The 22,822-nt window shown below is 41.9% G+C and overlaps 1 protein-coding gene across 4 annotated transcripts in view; it reads left to right on the top strand.

Moving 5' to 3' along the window:
* The window catches only part of LOC128649917 (alcohol dehydrogenase 1-like), a 174,682-nt gene that overhangs the window by 81,705 nt on the left and 70,155 nt on the right, over positions 1-22,822 (top strand). For all 4 annotated transcript variants that reach the window (XM_053703471.1, XM_053703474.1, XM_053703472.1 and 1 more), the window contains exon 4: positions 19,188-19,275. In XM_053703471.1, coding sequence (XP_053559446.1) covers positions 19,188-19,275 — 88 coding nt within the window. The remainder of the gene's footprint in view (positions 1-19,187; positions 19,276-22,822) is intronic.

Here is a 22,822-nt window from a genome sequence, read left to right as displayed (position 1 = left end):
TCCACCTCCTCAAAGCCACCTTCCTCCTCTGACTCCTCTTCTTCAGACTCCTCTGTCTGCGTTGCCTCTCTCTGCATTATTATAAGGTGTTTTAAGTAGTACTGTTAAAAAGAAGAAGAAGGGACTTCCGGTGGGCGGGCTAAGGAGAAGGCAGCTAGTGCTAACGGCTCCTGAGTTAGTTGGCATCTGACTGAGTAACTACTAAATATAAACTGCCTCAATACATAAAATTGGACTCCTGATCTTGCCCGAGTGCATGATAGCCTTGATGCAGTTTGTATCTGGCGTTTTTTGAGCACAGGCGACAAACACCTCGCCCCCCCGGCAAGCTTACCGGCACATGGAAGTGCGACCACATCAAACAGGCTCCTTGACAAATTATCCCTGCCTGAACGGCTGGACTGGCTCAGCGGAGTGCACCCGCGGGTAACACGTTTACCGTATCTGGCCTGGTGCTGAGAGAAGGAGTGAGGCTCATACCTGCTTTGGGCCCGGGAGCAGTCCGGATTCCTGAGGCCACGGAACTGTGGATGCTGGGCTCGGCAGCAGGCTTGACCAGGCGGAGGAATCGGAGAGTGCCCAGAGCTTACAGCACCTCAGAAGGATTGGGCGACTGGAGAGGGCGCAAGGTCACGAGAAAACAAGCGGAGGTAAAAGGGCGCGAAGCCGGTGATCGCCATCTTGCTTACATACCTCCACCGGGAAGAAGAGCAGAGCGGAGGCAATAGCGCATCTTGCTAAGTTGGTGGCGGGGTGCGCTCCACTGACCATTCAAGCCGGGATCTAGTAACATACCCCCGGAGGGGTTGGATCCGCTGGGGAGAACGAGGGAAGAACACTCTGCCCTGCTGAAGTGCGGATAGGCCTCTGCCGCTGTGGAGTGACGAAACCGGCTCAGGTAAACAACCAATAGACCGCACAGACACTGAGGGCTGGTGAAAGGGGAAAGCATTTTGCTCGACAGGGACATGGTCGGATATTAGACCGGTAACAGCTTGCCCCCTTGCCCCGGACCCTCCCCCTCCCCGGGTCCTCTGTTGGTCGAAACCTCTGGGCTAGTACTGAGTAAACCGCCAAAAGTTGCTGAATGGTTAAGCTAGATCTCCATATTACATCTTAGCCCCGATCACCTCATTTCTCACACTTTGGGCCCTCTTGGGTCAGGCACAAACAGCGACGCAGCCCCACTGGTCCCCTTCTGATGTTTAGGGGGAAAACTGTAAAAGACTGCACTGTGTGACTCTCTTCATGAAGGCAAGATAAGTTTATTTGATTCTTCTCTGGGACTGGCTTTTATTTGCACCATAACCCCTGCTGATTGATGAATACAGTGTCTGGCACAACAGCATAGTGTATCTGCGTGGCAACTCTCAGTGTCTCAGTGTGTGACTGATAATTTTTCTGCCTGCATTATTGATATCAGCATTAAAAGCCCAGATCCAGGTGATATCAGCTGGAACACAGATGTATTATCTTAACTCACATTGTAATACTAATGCGCATTTGAATTTGGGCTGACCTGCTGTTTGATTTGCATCTGTGAACTGTTCCTTAAAGCATAAGTTAAACACTGTTGCTAGACTTGCATGATAATACCTGGTACATCACGATATTTGCAATAACCTTTATATGTGTGTTATGTACAGAGTGATACTGAGTGCATAGGTTAACTGTTTTTGTACCTAGGTTACTTTTATGGATAAGTTCCTGACAGGAGGTAAGATGTCAGGGAAGAACAAGAGCTCTGGGAAGACAAGGGGAGCTGCGGACCACTCACGAGAGTCAAATTCTGTCCCACAGGATGCACAGGCATTCTCTTTAGACACACATGTGGTGGTGCGACAGCTCTCCGCCATCTTTCTCCCCAAAATTGAATGTTTGCAGAAAGGTCTTGATCATCTGACAGGGGAAATGAAACAATTCTCCGTCAGATTCACTGAGATGGAGGATAGGGTGTCAGGGATGGAGGACACATCTGTTACATACGATACACAATTAGATGTTCTACTGAAACAAAATGTAGTCCTACACCAAAGATTAGAGGATCTAGAAAATAGGTCCCGTCGCAATAACCTGCGCATCCTTGGGATCCCAGAAAGTGTTAAGCCTAGGGACCTCATACATTTCATTCAGGATACGCTACCTACAATACTTAGTCTGACACCTGCGCTGTTCAGGGGCAGTGTAGAGAGAGCGCACAGGGTGGGCCCTGAAAGACAACAAGACAAAGGCAACTCATAACCTAGACAGGTTATGGTAAAATTTCTGCACTTCCAGCTCAAGGTAGAGATATTGAGGGCTTTCAGAAAGGTCTCCCCAGTTTTGTATGAGGGATCAAAATTGCTAATATTTCAAGATTACTCCTCCGAACTCATGCGTAAACGCAAGGAGTTCTCCCCTCTATGTTCACGACTCAATGGGGAGGGCAGGAAAGTGTATCTTCTGTACCCAGCCAGATTAAAGTTACTAACCCCCTCAGGACCTAAGTTTTTTGACACTCCACAAGAGGTTACTGACTTCTTAGGAAGAGAACACAGGGGTTCGGTGGCAGGTTCACCCAGATCATCACATTCAGACCCGGGATGAGAGGTGGGAGGATCTATATTATATGCGATTAGAACTTTTATCCTATTTCTTTAAATTTAAAGGATAATGGAAACCTTTAGAGGTATGGTGCAACGACACCATCTGTTTAGACAGGAATATCATAAGAATGCTGTTTTGGTTACACCTAATGTTATAGGTTCAATGGTTAGAAATTTATATTATGTTGCAATGTTGTTGATTACTTCAGTGATCTTCTGCGTATGTCTGTATATGTTCATCTTTTTAAATACTGCAGCTGATGTATCTGTATCACCTCTCAGGAATGGCCCATTGACTCTATGCCCGGATGTAGCGTACCCAGGGCTCATTAGTTTAACTGCTCAGTACAAAGTATATGTAAAGCACAAACCCCATCCCAGAGCGATTTATACCTTGTCAGGTTTCCTTTCTGGTCTGCAGGTCACTACTATACTTTTATCCAAGATAATGGAAACCTTTAGAGTTCTGGTACAACAACACTATTTGTTTAGGCAGAAAGATGATACCGCTGCTGTTTGGGTTACACCTACTGTTATAGGTTCAATGGTTAGAGATTTATGTTATGCTACACTGTTCTTGACTACTTTAATGATTTCCTTCATATGTCCGTATATGTTCACCTTTTTAAATACTGCAACCAATATACTTATATCTTCTCTTAGGAATGGCCCATGGATTCTATACCTGGATGTGGCGTATCCAGGGGTCATTAGTTTAACTGCTCACTACAATGTAAATGTAAAATACAAACCCCATTCCAGAGTGCTTCATAATTTGTCAGATTTCCTTTTTGGTCTGCAGGTCATTATAATACTTCTAACTAGGACACTGCAAAAGGTATGTGAAATAACTGTGGGTGCGGGGGGAGGAGAGAGAGGGATAGTTGGGATGTATGTAACTCCTTTTTTTTTTTTCTTCTTCACCCACCTCCCCCCTCCTGGTCTTCCTCCTATTTCTCCCCCACCCTCCCGCAGGGTACCGGTGAGATCCGAACTTACCTGAAGTCGCTTGAATGGCGGTAAGGTTTATGACGTGGAATGTGGGGGGATTAACTCCCCCACTAAGAGGAGTACCATATTGACACACTTAAGGCGTTTGGGAACTGATATTGCACTGTTGCAAGAAACCCACCTATCTGAGACAGAACACGAGAAACTAAAGAGAGATTGGGTGGGGGCAATAGAACATATCTCATACACTAACTCAAGTAGGGGCATTGCTATTCTATTTGGGAAAAGAGGGAACGTTGAAATTTTGCACACACTTAAAGATAACGAGGGCAGATTTTTGATAGTTCAAGTTAGGATAAATCAGAGGGAGCTAGTAATATGCAACATATACGCGCCAAATTGTAAATCTAAGACCTTCTGGACGCGACTTATACAAGCGCTTGTTCCTTTCTCGGGTTCTGAGATCATCCTAGGGGGAGACTTCAATTTAACACCAAACCCAGCCTGCGACAGAATGAGGGATCCGGATCGCACAACAGGGGGGTACCGTTCGGAGTGCAGCAGCACTTTTGAACGAAAAACATTTTCTAGAATCACGGACTCCCTACAACTTGTGGATATCTGGAGGCTAAGAAATGCGGACAGTAAAGATTTTACTTGCATCTCGAGAGCCACTCCAACTCTATCGCGCATAGATCTTTTTATAACGTCCTCTAGCTTGATTCCAAGGGTTACTGGAACCAAGATCCATAGCGTCGTGGTCTCGGACCATGCACCGGTTGAATTAGTGCTCTCGGTTGGAGCTATAGTTGCCAATAAGTAGACGCTTAGGTTCCCGGGCTTCCTTTACACCTCTGACGCATTTTCCAAGCATTTGACGCATGCATGGAATGACTACTACACGGACAACCGGGCTCATCAAGACAATCCAGAATTGTTTTGGAACACGGCAAAAGCAGTTCTCACGGGCGACATCATTTCATATGTGGCTGCCCTACGGAGAAAAACTCAGGCTAAACTGCAAAAATTGCAAGAGGCTTTAACGGAAGCCTATCAAGCATATTGTGGAGACCCATGCCAGGCCCTAAGGGATAAATATCTTGAAAGTAAGGGAGAGTTGGATGTGTTTCTGGGCCACCAGGCGGTCACACGACTCCTTAGAACCCAGGCTAAATATTACAGAGAGGGAGACAGGTCTGGCAGGCTATTAGCCTCTTTGATAAATAAGAAGACCACTCGTAAGCCTATTGCAGCGATTACTTACCGCAACAAGACACATAAAACACCAGAGTCTATAGTGGCAGCTTTGGCGGATTATTATACCACCCTATATGCCAGCCAAAAGAAACCTCCTCATGAGATCATAGCATCCTTCTGGAATGAGCTTGATCTTCCGCAACTCAGAGAGGAACAGGTATCGGCTCTCAACTCATCCATAACCCCTGAAGAGATCCTAAAATCCATCTCATCTATGTCCAACGGGAAAGCGGCGGGCCCCAATGGCCTTCCGGCTGAGTTCTTCAAATTATTGAAGACCCAGATCACACCGACTCTAACAAAATTATACAACCTATATTACAAGGAATTGATACCTCCCTCTCAAACATTTACAATGGCACATGTGTCACTGATTCCGAAGCTGGGGAAGGACCCTGGTCTTCCCGAATCCTATCGTCCCATCTCCCTACTTAATTCGGATTACAAGATCTTGATGAAGATCTTGGCCGACAGATTGAAAGTGGTCCTGACTGACATTATTCACCCGAACCAAACAGGATTTATGAGCCGCAGAACGTCTGTGACTAATGTGCGAAGGGTATTACATACCATAGCACACTACGAGAGGGGACCAGAGCAATCAGAGGCGGCAGATCAGCCGGAGGCCTTCCTGCTGTCCTTGGATGCAGAGAAGGCCTTCGACAGGGTAGAGTGGAGCCACCTGCAGGATGTACTGCGACGCTTTGGCTTCTCGGGATCCTTTCTCCAATATATTAGTAATATTTACAAGGCTCCATGGGTCGCCATCATGGCTAACGGGTTATTCTCGCCGCGTATCACACCACAAAGAGGCACCCGTCAAGGGTGTCCTTTATCCCCCCTTCTTTTCAACCTAGCCTTGGAGCCACTGGCTGTTAAGTTGCGTAAGGTCTACCCGGGTATAAGATTGGGGGAGGAGAGGATGCATCTGGCACTATATGCGGATGACATGCTCCTATTTGTGGAACACCCTGCAAAGCATATCCCAAAAATCCTGGCGACCATTGAGGCCTTCGGGTCCTTCTCAGGCTATAAGATAAACAAAACAAAATCGGAAATCTTGTGGCTTTGGAGGCATAAAGCACAGGCATGCTCTTATCCATTTCAAGAGGCCGGGGACACCCTGACCTATCTGGGAGCACTTTTACACATTTGAACTGGAGAAAAATGCACTGAGGGGACTTGATCCCTCACTCCTGCCCCACAACCCACTTAATAATCTTCCAGCGGTGGTCAAAGACAGCTTTCTTTATAAGGACGTGCTGCGGGCATGGCAGCAGGCTCTTGGATACTTGGGCCGGCGTCACGCATCCCCCAGATTAATCCCACTACGAAACAATATCTGTTTCCCACCTGGGATTGATACTTCTCCATTTGTTGACTGGGAAACCAAGGGCTTATGTTCGGTGGGAGATGCTTTGGACATCTCCAGGAAATGCGTCAAGTCCTTTGGGGAGTTACAAACTCAATTTGGACTACCACGGGCCCACTTCTATGCCTATCTCCAGATGAGGCATTATGTGGACCAGTTGATTAGAGGGGACCCACAATTCTGGGAGCCGCACGTATTTAGTGTGTCAGTGTCTGCTTTTAAGCTTGGAAGTTTTTCTATCTCGGGAATTTACAAAACACTGCTGAGTCATGTTGATTCTAAACATTTAACCCTACTCGAAAATAGATGGAGAGGCCACTTAGAGAGGGAAGATCTCTCGGAGATAATCCAACGCAGTATAGAAAATGTTAAAAGAGCAACGCTGTCTATGACGCTGCGGGAATCCCAGATAAGAATGCTGCATAAGGATTACATTATTCCACGTAGGCTAGCTAAGTGGAAGCAGGGGGTGGTGAATGAGTGCAGTAAGTGTAGAATTCGTGACCCAGACTTTCTCCATTACTTCTACACCTGCCCACGAGTGCAGCAGTTCTGGGGTAGAATAGCCTTTTGGATCACAAAGGTCATTAAGATCGAGGTCAAGATAGAGGTGGAGCAAATCTGCTTCTTGAATTGGGAGGAACAGGATGCTAGACATACTCCAATACTCACTACCATGATTTTGATCGCCAGAAAGGTTATACTGAGGGTATGGACCGAGAGTGTTGCTCCCACCTTTAATGCATTCAAACACAAATTGCATAAACAATTACTCACTGAACAACTAGACACCAAGATGGACACTGATAGAAGGTTTAGACACTTCATTACTAAGTGGCGAAAGTATATTGTTACCTTAACCGTGGACTCACAAAAACAATTGTTGCTCCCATTTGCGCACACTGAATACATGTTGACGGCCTCTTTGAGAGGAGAGTGGATATTCTTGCAGCAGACACGGGGGGGTGGGGGGTAGGGGAGGGAGAGTATCACTATTTAGGATGATGAGACCGCCCTTTGGCCCCTGTTCCCTTCTGCTTCTCCCCTTCCCCTGCTCCCTTGGACCCTTCGGTGTGTGTGGATAAATATAATATTTTTTTTTTATTTTTTTTTTCTCCTATCTCTCTTCTTCCGGACCGCACGGTATAAATTAAAACAGCAAACTTCTAGGATGTTGGAATTGATTACACAGGAGTACTAAGTTTAAATGTTAGTGGGTTAAGTTGGTTTTGGAGGGGGGTGGGGAAGGGAAAGTTATTGTAGGTTAATGCTAAATGAAACTTGATAGAAAGTAGTTGAAAAACTAGGAAAAAGGACTTGAGAGATTGATGTATGACATTTTTGTACTTAGTAACAATCTATATCTACCTGTACAAGTGCTTATTTACTCATGAAAATGCTGTCTTGGATGTAATGATCTATTTGTATTTGTACAATGTCTCTTGTCCTCAATAAAACAGAATTAAAAAAAAAAAAAAAAGAAGAAGAAGAAGAAGAGAAGAGGCGCAAAATGGTGTGTATCGTTTAAACTACAGAAGGCCAATCCCCCATATGAATCTTACTTACAAGATTTCCAGCACTTGAGAAGTGCCACATATGCCTTCTGAACAATTTGCAGCCGTCCAGCTAGCTGTATTGGCCAAGAATGCTCCAGTATCAAGCTGTGCAAGACAAAAACACAAAAGTGCCACAATAGTGTGTATCAGTGAGAACACTATCAAGTGCGCAAATATTGAAATGTACTCACAAGATGTAGGGCACTTGAGAAGTGCCACAAAGACCTCCTGGACACTTGTCAGCTGTCCAGATCACTGTGTTCACAGGTGTTCCTCTGGGCAAAGACGTAAGGTTAACGATAGCTCCAAAAAGCACCTTGGGAATCACTCTCCAATCGGTACAAATATCAGTGCAAAAATGACAAAATAAAGTACCAAATGTGCCGTGCTACTGGTAAAATATAAAAAGTTTTAATAAAAACAATTTTCACAACGCGTTTCCCGGTTACTAGGACCGTTTCCTCAGGTGTATATTAAGATACAAAGTAGCACAATTATATAGCCCATGTCGGCGTCTAGCCCGACAAAGAGCGCATGCGTGAGCAACTTCAATCCCGTATAGCCAATCGGCATCATTCGAAAAACCGGCTAGATGTTGATAGGTTGCTAGACTGGGGGCTTGGTTTGTCCAGCCTTACTTTTTAGCCTATGGCCATAGATTTGTTTATATCAAATGCCAAAGCTATTTTTAACCCATTCTTAACGCTCAAAGATATTGTGCGTGTGGTTGCCATTAATTTTTAGTATTTAGCAATACACAGACTAAAATAACATACAAATAATCCAAGTAGTAAAAAACTTTTCGATGTTGCCTTGATTGGATATCGGATTGTTGTTCATGCATTTACAAATGAATAACAAAATTATCAAAATAAAATCTCTATGTCAATTAATAAAATATGCATGTGCAAATACATATCCAATGTGATCAAATATAAAACTATTTCAATAAAATCTAACCGTTCTAGCCATAAATCATTTTGTTTACTAAAATGTGTGTATATGTCAGGTCTATTTTAACACATAAATTAAAACCAATGCCTGCTATTATCAAGTGGTGTAAAGGTTCCTATTTTATACATGTTGGGTTAGATTCTGACCAGCCTAATAAAAATTGCCTAACTGTCGAACATGTTCACTATATGGATATCAGTTGAAAGCGGCCATATCTATATTTTCGTTCAAGCCGTGCGGTACAAGGGTCTTAAGCTTCCAGATCCAAAATGTCTCTCTCTGTCTAAGGTGAACTAGCCTATTCCTACCCCATTTGGGAGCAATATATTCCAAAGGATAAATATTGAAAGTATCCATTTGTCCATCATGACAATTGATACTATGTCGTGGAACACTGTGATTCATAATCCCTTTCTTTATGTTTCTGTTATGCTCTCCCCATCTTTTCTTTAGGGGTCTTGAGGACCTCCCTATATATTGAATCCCACATTGACATTCAAGAAGATATACCACATAACTAGAGTCACAAGTAAATCTGGAATTTATCTCAAATTCTTCCTTTGTAGAAAAAGATTGAAATTTTAACCTGCTTCCTGATGTATAGCTGCAAAGGCCACAATTTGGTCGATTACATCTAAAAAAGCCCCTTTTACTAATGGGCCAATTTTCTCTATTTATCTTCATATTTTTCCCTTTGATGTATTTATTCATTACCACCTTACTAGGGGCTAATTTATTTTTCAGAGTCGGAGCTCTCTTGAAAGTGCATATGGGAACATCATCTAGAATATTTTTAAGAATGCAATCATTGCGTAAAATGTACCAATGCTTTCGTAAAATATGTTTGATCTTATTGTGATTACTTGTAAATTTCGTTATAAATCTCGAGTTGTTTGGCTTAGAAACCACATTACGATTTTCTACATCTCCATTATTTTTATTATTATTATTTTTATTTTTAAAGAACTCCTCTCTGTCTTTTGTTCTAGCCTTTCTATACCCTTCTTCTACCAAATCCCTAGGGTAACCTTTTTCTAGAAATCTGGACCTTAGGATATCAGCCTGATCATCAAATGTATTTAGGGAAGTACAGTTCCTACGTACCCTAGAGAATTGGTTGTAGGGTATATTCTTCACCCACGCTCTGTAATGATTACTTTTATAGTTTAAATAACTATTTGTGTCCACTGACTTAAAAAATGTTTTAGTGATCACACGTCCACTATTGTCCCAGCTTAAAACTAAATCCAGATATTCTATAGTGTTTCTATTTATATTGGATGTAAAATTTAGACCCATACTATTATTGTTTAAAGATGAAATGAATTCCTGAACGGTTTCCTCTGTACCATTCCATATTAATAACAGATCATCAATGAAACGGCCATAGAACACCAGGCTCGCCCCCAATGGGGAATTGTAAATGTATTCCTATCAGGGTAATCCCTGTTAGGTCCCCTATCAGGGGACGTGTATATGGCATGGAATTTAGGAACCGGGAGATGGAAAAAGATGCTTGGCCGGTCCTCCTACTTCAAATTTGGGGCACTGCGCGTGCAATCTACTGTGCCACCAGATATGAGTGGTGTGTCAAGTAGTACTATTCTGATCAGTTTAATCCCTGTTACGTCCCCTATCAGGGGACGTGTATATGGCATGGATATGTATATGGCATGGCCGAAACACAAGTGGATGTCAGATAACAGTCCAGCCACGAGACAGATAGATTTGATAGATACATAGATTATATAGATAGATCAATAGATGCAATAGATACATTTGATAGATATGATAGATAGATAGATAGATTTGATAGATAATTTCCCAGACAGAGAATTACAAGACGTGCGGTCTGGGATCCATGGTAAGGTTCCCAGAGGCAGTTGCGGCGCCCGAGGCTCTGATTAGAACAGAGCACTCTGGAACGTATCTGCCCTCGGCCGAAATCGGAACATTCTTTAGCTTTCTGTCTGTTGGCCAAATGTCCGTCTGCCAAATGTCCTTCTGCATTTTGTCAGAGCACCGCGTGCAATCTACTGTGCCACCGGATATGAGTGGTGTGTTAAGTAGTACTATTCTGATCAGTATAATCCCTGTTACGTCCCCTATCAGGGGACGTGTATATGGCATGGATTTTAGGAACCGGGAGATGGAAAAAGAAGCTTGGTCGGTCCTCCTACTTCAAATTTGGGGCACTGCGCGTGCAATCTACTGTGCCACCAGATATGAGTGGTGTGGTTTTTGAAGCTACAGTGCAGCACCAGAGGCCAGAAAAATTTGGCATGTATACATGCCTGAAAAAGAAAAATTGATGTTTGTTTCCCAGGCAGAAAGTGCCTTAAAACATTGCGGCTTGAACCCTAGTTGGTGGCGTATAAGTCACGCAAGTCATCCGGCATTCGAAGATAAAATACAGCAGCGTATGGACCATTTTTAGCCCAAGGCAGCTCATCTCATCAGGCCTTTTTTACTCGAATGTATCGCCCAATGTCAGTCCCTTCGGGATCCATCCCTCATTCATCTTAATAAAGGTGAGGTAATGTAGACTTTTTTGACCTAGGCGACTTCTCTTCTCAGTGACAATACCTCCTGCTGCACTGAAGGTCCTTTCTGACAGGACACTTGAAGTGGGCAGGCCAGAAGTTCTATCGCAAATTGGGATAGCTCAGGCCACAGGTCAAGCCTGCACACCCAGTAGTCAAGGGGTCCATCGCTCCTCAGAGTGTCGAGATCTGCAGTTACGGCAAGGTAGTCTGCTACCTGTCGGTCAAGTCGTTCTCTGAGGGTGGACCCCGAAGGGCTGTGGAGATGCATAGAACTTAAAAAGCTCTGCATGTCCTCCATCAACAACACGTCTGTAAAGCATCCTGTCCTTGCCGGCGTGGGAGTCGGAGGATCTTTCACCTCTTCCCCTGTTAGATTCCCGTTGTGCTGTGACATCACCCTTATACGCTGTGTAAAGCATACTTTTTAATTTATTTTGGAACTGCTGCATCCTTTCCGACTTGTGGTAATTCTGTAACATTTCAGGCACTTTATGCTTATACCGGGGGTCTAGTAGCATGGACACCCAGTACAGGACGTTCTCCTTCAGCTTTTTTATACGAGGGTCCCTCAACAGGCACGACAGCATGAAAGACCCCATTTGCACAAGGTTTGATGCCGAGCTACTCATGTCCCATTCCTTGTCCTCACTGAAGGTATCTTCTTCCCCCCAGCCACGTACAACACCACGGGTACCAGATAGGTGACAACAAGCACCCTGGGATGCCTGTTGTGGTTGGTCTTCCTCCTCCTCCTCGCCACATTCCTCCTCTGACTCCTCTTCCTCACAATCCTCTTCCAGCGTTGCCGCAGGTCCAGCAAGCGATGCTGATAAGGCTGTTTCTGGTGGTGATGGTGACCACAACTCTTCCTCTTCACGCTCATCTACAGCCTGATCCAGCACTCTTCGCAGGGCACGCTCCAGGAAAAAAACAAATGGTATGATGTCGCTGATGGTGCCTTCGGTGTGACTGACTAGGTTTGTCACCTCCTCAAAAGGACGCATGAGCCTACAGGCATTGCGCATGAGCGTCCAGTAAGTGGGAAAAAAATTCCCAGCTCCGTAGAGGCTGTCCTAGCACCCCGGTCATACAAATACTCGTTAACAGCTTTTTCTTGTTAGATCAGGCGGTCGAACATTAGGAGTGTTGAATTCCAACGTGTCGGGCTGTCGCAAATCAAGCGCCTCACTGGCATGTGGTTTTGCCGCTGGATATCTGAAAAGTGCGCCATGGCCGTGTAGGAACGCCTGAAATGGCCACACACCTTCCTGGCCTGCTTCAGGATGTCCTGTAAGCCTTGGTACTTATGCACAAAGTGTTGTACGATCAGATTACACACATGTGCCATGCACAACTTGCCCAATTTCAATGCCGCCACCAAATTACTTCCGTTGTCAGAAACCACTTTGCCGATCTCCAGTCGGTGCGGAGTCAGCCACTGATCCACCTGTGTGTTCAGGGCGGACAGGAGTGCTTGTCCGGTGTGACTCTTTGCTTTCAGGCAAGTCAACCCCCAGACGGCGTGACACTGCCGTATCCAGGATGTGGAATAGTACCTGGGGAGCTGGGGGGGTGCTGTTGATGTGGAGCAAAACGCAGCAGCAGAAGAGGACTCAGCCCAAGGAGGTTATGGAAGAGGATGGAGTAGGAGGAGTAGAGGAGGTGGCAGCAGGCCTGCCTGCAAGTCGTGGCGGTGTCACCAACTCCTCTGCAGAGCCACGCATTCCATGGTTGTCAGCCGTCAGCAGGTTTACCCAAAGTGCAGTGTAGGTGATATACCTGCCCTGACCATGCTTTGAAGACCAGCTATCAGTGGTCAGATGGACCCTTGCCCCAACACTGTGTGCCAGACATGCCATTACTTCCTTTCGCACAATCGAGTACAGGTTGGGGATTGCCTTTTGTGAAAAGAAATTTCGTCCGGCTACCTTCCACTGCGGTGTTCCAATAGCTACAAATTTTTTAAACACCTCAGACTCCACCAGATTGTATGGTAAAAGCTGGCAGGCTAAGAGTTCAGACAAGCCAGCTGTCAGACGCCGGGCAAGGGGGTGACTTTGTGACATTGGCTTCTTACGCTCAAACATGTCCTTGACAGACACCTGACTGTGGGCAGATGAGCAGGAAATGTTCCGGAAGAGAGACAGAGTGGCGGATGGTTGAGAGGGGGCAAGGAGGACAGCAGTGGTTGACGTGGCTGAAGATGCTGGACCAGGAGGAGGATGGCGGCTTTGAGTTTGTGTGCTGCTTGTACTCATGTGTTGATCCCATAGGCGTTTGTGATGTGCGATCATGTGCCTTCGCAAAGCAGTTGTACCTAGGTGGGTGTTGGACTTCCCACGACTCAGTTTATTTTGGCACAGGTTGCAAATGGCATCACTGTTGTCAGAGGCAGAAACACAAAAAAAATGCCACACTGCTGAGCTCTGCGATGACGTTATTCTGGTGGTGGCAACAGCATGCGTTGATTGACGTGCTGTCTGGCTGACCCCGGGTGCCGATGCATGCTGTCTGACTGTGCCACTAGCTCCTTGCGACGACCTCCCCCTGCTTCCAACTCGTCTCCTCCTCTCTGTCTCCCCATCTGAACTTTCCCCCTGTTTTTCTCTTCTAGAAGGCACCCATCCACGGACGCATCGTCATCATCAACCGATTCACTTGTATCTGACAAATCAACAAAGGAAGCAGTAGCGGGTACAACATCATCATCATCATCACACCGTACGTCCATGTCTGTAATGCTGCCTGACTGAGACATATCACTGTTATCTACATCCTCTGTCAATGATGGTTGCGCATCACTCATTTCTTCCAAATGATGTGTAAATAACTCCTCTGACAGATCAAGTGAAGCGGCTGTGGTGCTAGTGTTGGCGGCAGGCGGGCGAGTGGTAACTTGAGAGGTGCCCGAAGATAAGCTGGAGGAGGATGGTGCGTCAAGGTTCGGAGCGGAAGCTATAGAAGATTGGGTGTCCTATGTTAAGTCAACTATGTCCTCAGAACTTTTCGAGTTCATGGTACATGGCCTCTGAACACTGGGCATTATTCTAGTGCCAAAGGGAATCAAAGCACCACGACCACAACGGCACTTGCAGGGTGGCCTGCCTCTGCCTGTCATTTTTTTTTAAATGTACACTACTATTAAACAAGATATGAGTGGTGCCACTGGGCAAGTGGGCACAGTATACTCTGTGAGCCTGGCACACACGCTGGCAGGCAGGCAACTGCAATTAGATTACACAAGCAGACTGATGTTTCACAGTCAAAAAAGTTTTTTTTTTTTTTAATTTACTCTGTTACACCAGATTTGAGTGGTGGCACTGGGCAAGTGGTCACAGTATACACTGTGAGCCTGGCACACATGCTGGCAGGCAGGCAACTACAATTAGATTACACTAGCAGACTGATGTTTCACAGTCTAAAAAGTTTTTTTTTTTTTTTAAATTTACACTACTGTTACAACAGATATGAGTGGTAGCACTGGGCAAGGGGGCACAGTATACGCTGGGAGCCTGACACACACGCTGGCAGGCAGGCACCTGCAATTAGATTACACAGGAAAAAAAAACAGACTGATATTCTAGCCCTAAAAAGGGCTTTTTGGGGTGCTGTCCTTACAGCAGAGATCAGATGAGTCCTGTAGTGGACACTGAATACACTAGCCTAGCTATCAATTTCCCTATTAAATCAGCAGCAGCTACACTGTCCCTCCTCTCACTAAGAAAGCAGCTTCCGAATGAATCTAAAATTTCTGCTGTCCAGGAGCTGGGAGGGAGGGTCTGCTGCTGATTGGCTGGAATGTGTCTGTAGACTGTGAGATACAGGGTCAAAGTTTACTCAATGATGACGAATAGGGGGCAGATAGAGCATCGCATATGTTCGCCCGCCGTTGCGAACACGAACAAGCTATGTTCGCCGGGAACTATTCACCGGCGAACAATTTGAGACATCACTAGTGGTGACAAAGACTGTAGGCAACTTGAAGAATGCCTGGGATAAGCATAAGGCTTGGCTGTGAAATAGATAAGTTTACACTTTTTAGGAAATTTGTGCCAGAGTTGTTGGGCCTATGAATCTTATCTGCCAGAAAAATATATTTTCCTATCGGCTAGATTACGAGTCTTGCGTGAGTCTGACAGGTACAGGTGTACCGCTCACTTTTCTTCCGCGACTCGAACTTACCGCAAATCCCCTTACGTCAATTGCGTATCCTATCTTTTTAATGGGACTTGCCTAACGCCGGTATTGCGAGTTTTGGAAGAAGTGAGCGGTACACCCTCTCCTGTCAAGACTCCTACCGCATTTAAAAGTCAGTAGTTAAGAGTTTTATGGGCTAACGTTGTAACATAAAACTCTTAACTAAAGTGCTACAAAGTTCAGTAACACCCATAAACTACCTATTAACCCCTAAATCGAGCCCCCCCTCACATCGGAAACACTTAAATAAATTATTTAACCCCTAATCTGCCGACCGGACATCGCCGCCACTTTAATAAATATATTAACCCCTAAACCGCCGCACTCCCGCCTCGCAAACACTAGTTAAATTTTATTAACCCCTAATGGGCCGTCCCTAACATCGCCGACACCTATCTACATTTATTAACCCCATATCTGCCGCCCCCAACGTCGCCGCAACTATATTAAATTTTTTATTTATTATTACCCTAAGTCTAACCCCCCTAACTTAAATATAATTTAATTAAAACAAAATAAAATTACTACAATTGAATAAATTATTTCTATTTAAAACTAAATACTTACCTATAAAATAAACCATAAGATAGCTACAATATAAATAATAGTTACATTGTAGCTAGCTTAGGGTTTATATTTATTTTACAGGCAAGTTTGTATTTATTTTAACTAGGTAGAATAGTTATTAAATATTTATTAACTATTTAATAACTACCTAAAGAAGCAAAAATTGAAGTAAATTGGTGAGCTGTTTAAAATTATATTTTCTATCTGAATCATGAAAGAAACATTTGGGGTTTCATGCTCAAGATTGCTGCTACAAAGATAGCTAGATACTTGTAATTTGCATGAAAAATGGCTGCACTCCATGTTTCCACAATAGGTTTGAATAGATCCCAGTATTCTCTAAGATCCTCTATAAGATCATTTGTGCACTCAAATTTTAACCCAGATCCCTTTAAAAAAAAGACAGTGCACACGTGTTGCTCGCATATTAAAAGTCAAATGAATTATTTTGATGCAATAGACTTATGGTGCACAGATGTGATCTGTTTCTATAACACTGCACAAGAGAAAACCTTTTGCTCACAAAAAATTAGGGCTAGATTACAAGTGGAGCACAATTTTAACATGTGCCCATAAAAGGGCAAATTTGCCCGTTTACGGGCGGACGTTAAATAACCAGCGATTACAAGTGGCTGGTTAATGCTACCGCGAGCTCGCGGATATATACATATGCCTTTGCAGGGGTTTATACACACAGTTATACACAAGATTGTCTGCAATAATAAAATTCTCTTTAACATATTTTCATTTTGCACTTTTTATTTCCCTTTAAAAGGAAATAGCAAGCAGAAATATGCTATTACTCATACTTAAAGCTGGCAAATAAAAGGAAAAATAATAACCCAGTTCTGGTGACAATTGCCTAACTTGGTTAATGATAAACTTACACATGCATGAAAGAAAAAATCAGCTCTGTAATACATTTTAAAATACCCTTTTTAGGTTCAATTAAAAACAAAACATATGTGTTCATATGTTTTTTTAATTGAAAATATTATGCAATTAGTTGTCTGGTTTGGTTTCGAAATATATAATCTTTGAATTTTCATATATATATGAATACAATATAATGATAAAGTAGCTTCACAGTTAGCATGACCTTGGTGGTCGTTTAAAGACTCACTGGTATTTTTTACTTAATTTTTGATTGCTCAGACACTTTTTTTCTTTAAAAATTCAGGCAAAGTCAGTTCAACTTGTCTGCACCAAGTTAGTTAAAGAGATTGTAATATAAAATGTTTAATTAGTTGTAGTTAAAAACTTTGCTATATACTTTCTATATGTTTTTCTAAATTTCACTAAATTTCTATAAAGTAATGAGCACTGCCATGTTTTATCTTAAGTTTATCTTGAGCCCTTATGAAGTGCAGAGGAGACGGCACAAAACACATTGGGGCGGATTTATTAAGGCCCGAATGCAGCTATATGCAACAGGAGTTAAGAAGCAGCAGTCTTAAGACCGTTGTTCCTTAACTCATCCACCACCTCTGAGGCAGCGGAAAGCAATCCGCCCGATCGCATATGATCGGGTTGATTGACATCCTATGCTAGCAGCCGATTGGCTGTGAATCTGCAGGGGGCGGCATTCACAAGGAAATGCTTGTGCAATGATAAATGCCGACAGCATATGCTGCTGGCATTTATTGATGTCTGGCGGACATGATCCGTTACAGCGGATCATGTCCGCCAGACACATGATAAATCGGCCCCATAGGCTTGAACTTTTTGTTTGTTTAACCACAAGTGACTAAATATATTGCATTATTCTTTTTAACTACTGCTTAAAGCGATGGTAAACAAATTTTTAATTGAAGCATGGGTTTTGAATCTATGAATAGTCAATAGTATTTTATGTGCTTTTATTTATTTTTTATGTAAAGATTTCAATCTTAATCATTTTATAAATGTATATTGTCATATCACTGCGCCTTCCCACCACGGAATAAACTTTTTTCCTGCTATGGCACATCCTATAACAAGCCGTGTCGCACTCCTAGGATATGCTTCATGCTATTGTGCATGCGCAGTGTAATCGGAAAATGCTGTGTCTGCTAATACACTTTGAGCTGTGAGTCTGCAAGGTGATTGCGATTCACAGTTTACACAGAGCGCACCACCATAACATCGAGAAGTATCCCTGTAGTGACGTTGCACTTATGCAGAGAGAACAAGGGATTCAACTATACCGCCCCAATGCGCGCACCACAGGTAAGCTGATTTTTCAGAGTGGCACTGCAGAGCGGCCGGATCGCTTAGAAGAAAGTACATCATACTGTATTAAGGTTTTTTATTATAATTTTTTTTTATTTCAATTTGGAAAACATATTTACAAAATCTAACTGCAATACTATTTCATTACTTATTGCTTAGGTTTACCATCTCTTAAATGAAAGCTGTGGTTTTTTTCCCTAATTTATATGTTCTCAGCAGAAGATAGGTTGATAGAAAACTAGTTCAAACATGGCGGTGCCCATTTCTTTATAGACTGAAGTACTTTACAGAAAATAAAGCTTTACACTGGTATCTTCAATATTAAACCACTAGTATAATTGAAAAAATACATCTGCATATTACTCTAAAGTTAATAATTTCTTTAAATACATTATTATTTCTAGCATGATTTTGCTGTTTAAAGGAACACTCAAGTCAAAATTAAACTTTCATTATTCAGATAGAGCATGCAATTTTAAACAACTTTCCAATTTACTTCCATTAAAAAAAAGTGCACAGTCTCCTACTGAGCATGTGCAAGAAATCACAGAATAAGCGTATATGCATTTGTGTTTGGCTGATGGCTGTCACATGGTACGTGTGTGCATTTGTGATTGGCTGATGGCTGTCACATGGTACAGGGGGAGTGGAAATAGACATAGCTTTTATAATTGTCAGAAAAAAAATCTACTTTTCATTTGAAGTTCAGACTAAGTGCTATTGCATTGTCTTATTATCTTGCATTTGTTGATTATGCAAATCTACTGTGCTATTCCTTTAAAAGTATTTGACTAAATAAAAAGTGAAGTATATACCTTGATATTTTAATTCCTGGTTATTTTACCTAAGATTATCATTTAAACTACAGTTATACTTCTTTTTATTCTCTTTGATATGTTATACAACACATATGTAAATGTTAGTTAACCAACAATAATCAATTATAGCCACCATAAAATGTTTAATAAGACTTTTTTGATCCATTTCTCAGGAGACAAGGTGATCCCGCTGTTTGCACCCCAATGTAACCAGTGCAAGTGTTGCAAAGATTCAAGGAGTAATCTCTGCCTTTCAGCCAGGTGTGTATCTTATTTGTATTTCCTGAAATTTCTTTAAAAAGTCAGAAGATGAAAATAAATGTCATATACAAACAGATACTTTGGGAAGGGAAAATGCCCATGGCACACTTGTGCCTATGCCCCTCCTTTCAAAGCTCCACCCACAAAATCCTGGTTGGTCACCTCCTACAAGGAACTCTCCAGTAAATGAGAGACAAAGGTGTAACTACAGGGGTCCTAACTGAATCTGGGCCCACACCTCTAGGGGCCTATCTGTCACTGCAGAGTAAAGGTGTCACTACAAATTGTTGGAGCCCAGGCTCTATTTGCATCATAACTAATAAATAATTGTAAATAGGCTTACAAGTAGAGGTAGGTAACTTAAATCTGTGAAGGAAATTTTCACTATTGCCCTAACTGAATCAAAGCTAAGTAGTTTTACTTTAGAAAAAAAGGGTTTCATCATTCACACACTAAACTTTATTAAATCAAAATTTAACCACACATACATTTAGCAGAAGCTAAAGATTAAAAACACTGCACCTAAGTTGAACTAAGATTTTTTAAATTTTAATCTGAAATCAGTATCACTGGTATCAAGCAGCAAAGATTATAGTAGTAAGCTAAGCCCTTACAATCCGAGGGCTATTTTAAATTTTAACTTTTAACAATCTATTAAAGCTGCATTTTAACCGGATCAACTTAAGGTGAGCAAATTAAAAAGAAGGGGAAAGACAGAGCTTATCCCCAAGACCCCTGACGTACGTTTCACAAAAAACGCTTCCTCAGAGGGGACCCCTCTGAGGAAGCGTTTTTTGTGAAACGTACGTCAGGGGTCTTGGGGATAAGCTCTGTCTTTCCCCTTCTTTTTAATTTGCTCACCTTAAGTTGATCCGGTTAAAATGCAGCTTTAATAGATTGTTAAAAGTTAAAATTTAAAATAGCCCTCGGATTGTAAGGGCTTAGCTTACTACTATAATCTTTGCTGCTTGATACCAGTGATACTGATTTCAGATTAAAATTTAAAAAATCTTAGTTCAACTTAGGTGCAGTGTTTTTAATCTTTAGCTTCTGCTAAATGTATGTGTGGTTAAATTTTGATTTAATAAAGTTTAGTGTGTGAATGATGAAACCCTTTTTTTCTAAAGTAAAACTACTTAGCTTTGATTCAGTTAGGGCAATAGTGAAAATTTCCTTCACAGATTTAAGTTACCTACCTCTACTTGTAAGCCTATTTACAATTATTTATTAGTTGTGTTCTGTCCTTAACTTTAAATCTGTGGCAGGAGATCTCTGTGGTTAGGAGACTATAAAACTCAAATTGGGCTACCTGCCCTTAACCACTGAATCTCTTGTTATAATATATTTTGCCCTACCCCCACCCTCTCACTCTAATCTATTTGCATCATGTCTGGCCCCTCTGTGTCCCCTCATTCAAAAAATGTCTCACTGTTTAAGGGAAGTGTATGGATTTTCCTTTACTATATGGTGACAGTGTTTCTAAGATAGCTTTTACAGTATTGCTGTACAGAAAAACCTGCCACCATATTTGTACAGAAAGGCTACACAAGTGCATATCCTCTGGCATAAACTTATATAAGCAGGAAGGATGACTCACAGCCACAGAGAAGCAGTTCCTCTTTCTCTTATGTGGCTACTGGCTCAGTTTTTACAAACAGCCAGAAAGGGCACTGCTGAAATGGTGGCACTCTAACATGTATTTAACCCATTTGCCAGGTTTAAACCTATAGATTTGCAGTGTCAGAAGTACTTTAATTACATGCTCTAACAAATTAGATCATGCATTTTTTTCCACTAAATTGGCCCTTCAACTCTTTTTGTTGCAATAAGGGTTTGCAGGGTTTAAACCCATAGATTTGGAGTGTCAGAAGTGCTTTAAATACATTCTCATGATTAAATGGATTTATGAGTTTGTAAAATAAAATGTTTAATTATCTGTAGTTAAACACTTTGCAATATATTAGCGCTGTGGAATCTGTTGGCGCTCTACAAATAACGGATAATAATAATAATAATAATAATATTTATCTACTTTGTCCTATTTCCCTGTAATTTAACGCTTATCTTTTCTTCCTGCTGAGGACAATTAGGAAAGGATACAAAACAATGTAATATAAGAGACTGTCCACACAGCCTTGTTTGACAGAGATAAATAGAAAACTAGTTCAAACATGGCAGCGTTCATCACTTTATAGAAACTTAAGTACTTTAAAAAACGAAACCTTTACATTTATAGTTATTAAAACAACTAATATAACTGTAAAAATACATCTACATATTATTGTAAGGCTAGTCTATGCTGTGAACACATACCTCTGTCTGGTGTGTATTTACTGTTAAACATCCCTTTAATTGCTGTTCTTCCATATGCAAGATAGAACATTTTTGCTTCCTTTTAAATACAGAACTGAGATGTAACCAAACTAGTAGAAATTATTTATAATATGACTTCCAGTACTGCAAATATTTACTTAAAGGGACATGATAATTTTCCATTGTTCGCTCTATTTATTGAGCTTTAGTTTGCCAGACAAAAGATAAGGAAGCAAGTGTGTGTACTCAAAGTTATAACATAATGAGATCTGATATTACCTGAAACTCAACCCATTGTAATAGGCTGTGGTTTAAAAGCACCAAACCAGCTACTTCATATACACAAATAAACCTGAAAATGCAATTTCTCCTACATTTTATACTCTGCAACTGGTATAACAAGTCATAGAAAATACATTAATATAAAAACAAATTTACAGTGTGCTGTCCCTTTAAGTAAACACTCGGACTATTTCTATTTTCAAAAATTTTGTTCAGGTATCTTACTAGTACAGCACATATTGAACAATCAAGCCTATACTAGAACAGTCATTATTTTTGTATATCCCTTTATCTGACTGGTGTTTGAAAGGTTGGGAGTGTCACAGGTTGACTATTCAGGTATCTGCCTTCTCCCCTAGAGTTTTTATTTCATCATATACATCTTTACACTTGTTCTTTATGTAGTAAAAATTTTCTAAATGTTTTATAATATTACACTGGTCAATCCATTGTGCTATGTTAGGAATGACAGATGTTCTCCAGTTCCTTGCTATTAGGGATTTTGCACTGGTACTTAGTATATAGAGCAGTTTAGTTTGGCAGGTATTACATTTTTTTGGGGTTAGGTTGAGTAGCCATAAAAGTGGGTTGTCATTTATTATAGGGCCCAGTATTTTCAAAGTCTCTACTGTGACAGACTTGTAACACGTTTTTAACTCTCACTTAACATCTCACCACTAACATACACTCAGTAAAGCCAGCCCACAAACACATACCTGCTTAAGACATATGTAGAGTTTTGGATCAGCCGCACTGGGTAGTCAAGTGCACAGTGAACATAGATATGTAATCTGTATCATTATCAAATCTAGGAGTCAGGCAAAAAAAAAATAGGATCCCTACACACCAATTATCTTTCATCTATCTATCTATCTATCTATCTATCTATCTATTTATCTATCTATCATCTATCTATCTATTTATCTATCTATGCTCCTCACTGTCTGACAGA

Source organism: Bombina bombina, chromosome 2 (assembly GCF_027579735.1).
Source record: "Bombina bombina isolate aBomBom1 chromosome 2, aBomBom1.pri, whole genome shotgun sequence".
NCBI lineage: Eukaryota > Metazoa > Chordata > Amphibia > Anura > Bombinatoridae > Bombina > Bombina bombina.
Note: the sequence above shows the minus strand (reverse complement) of the source record. Positions and strands in the feature narration are given on the sequence as shown.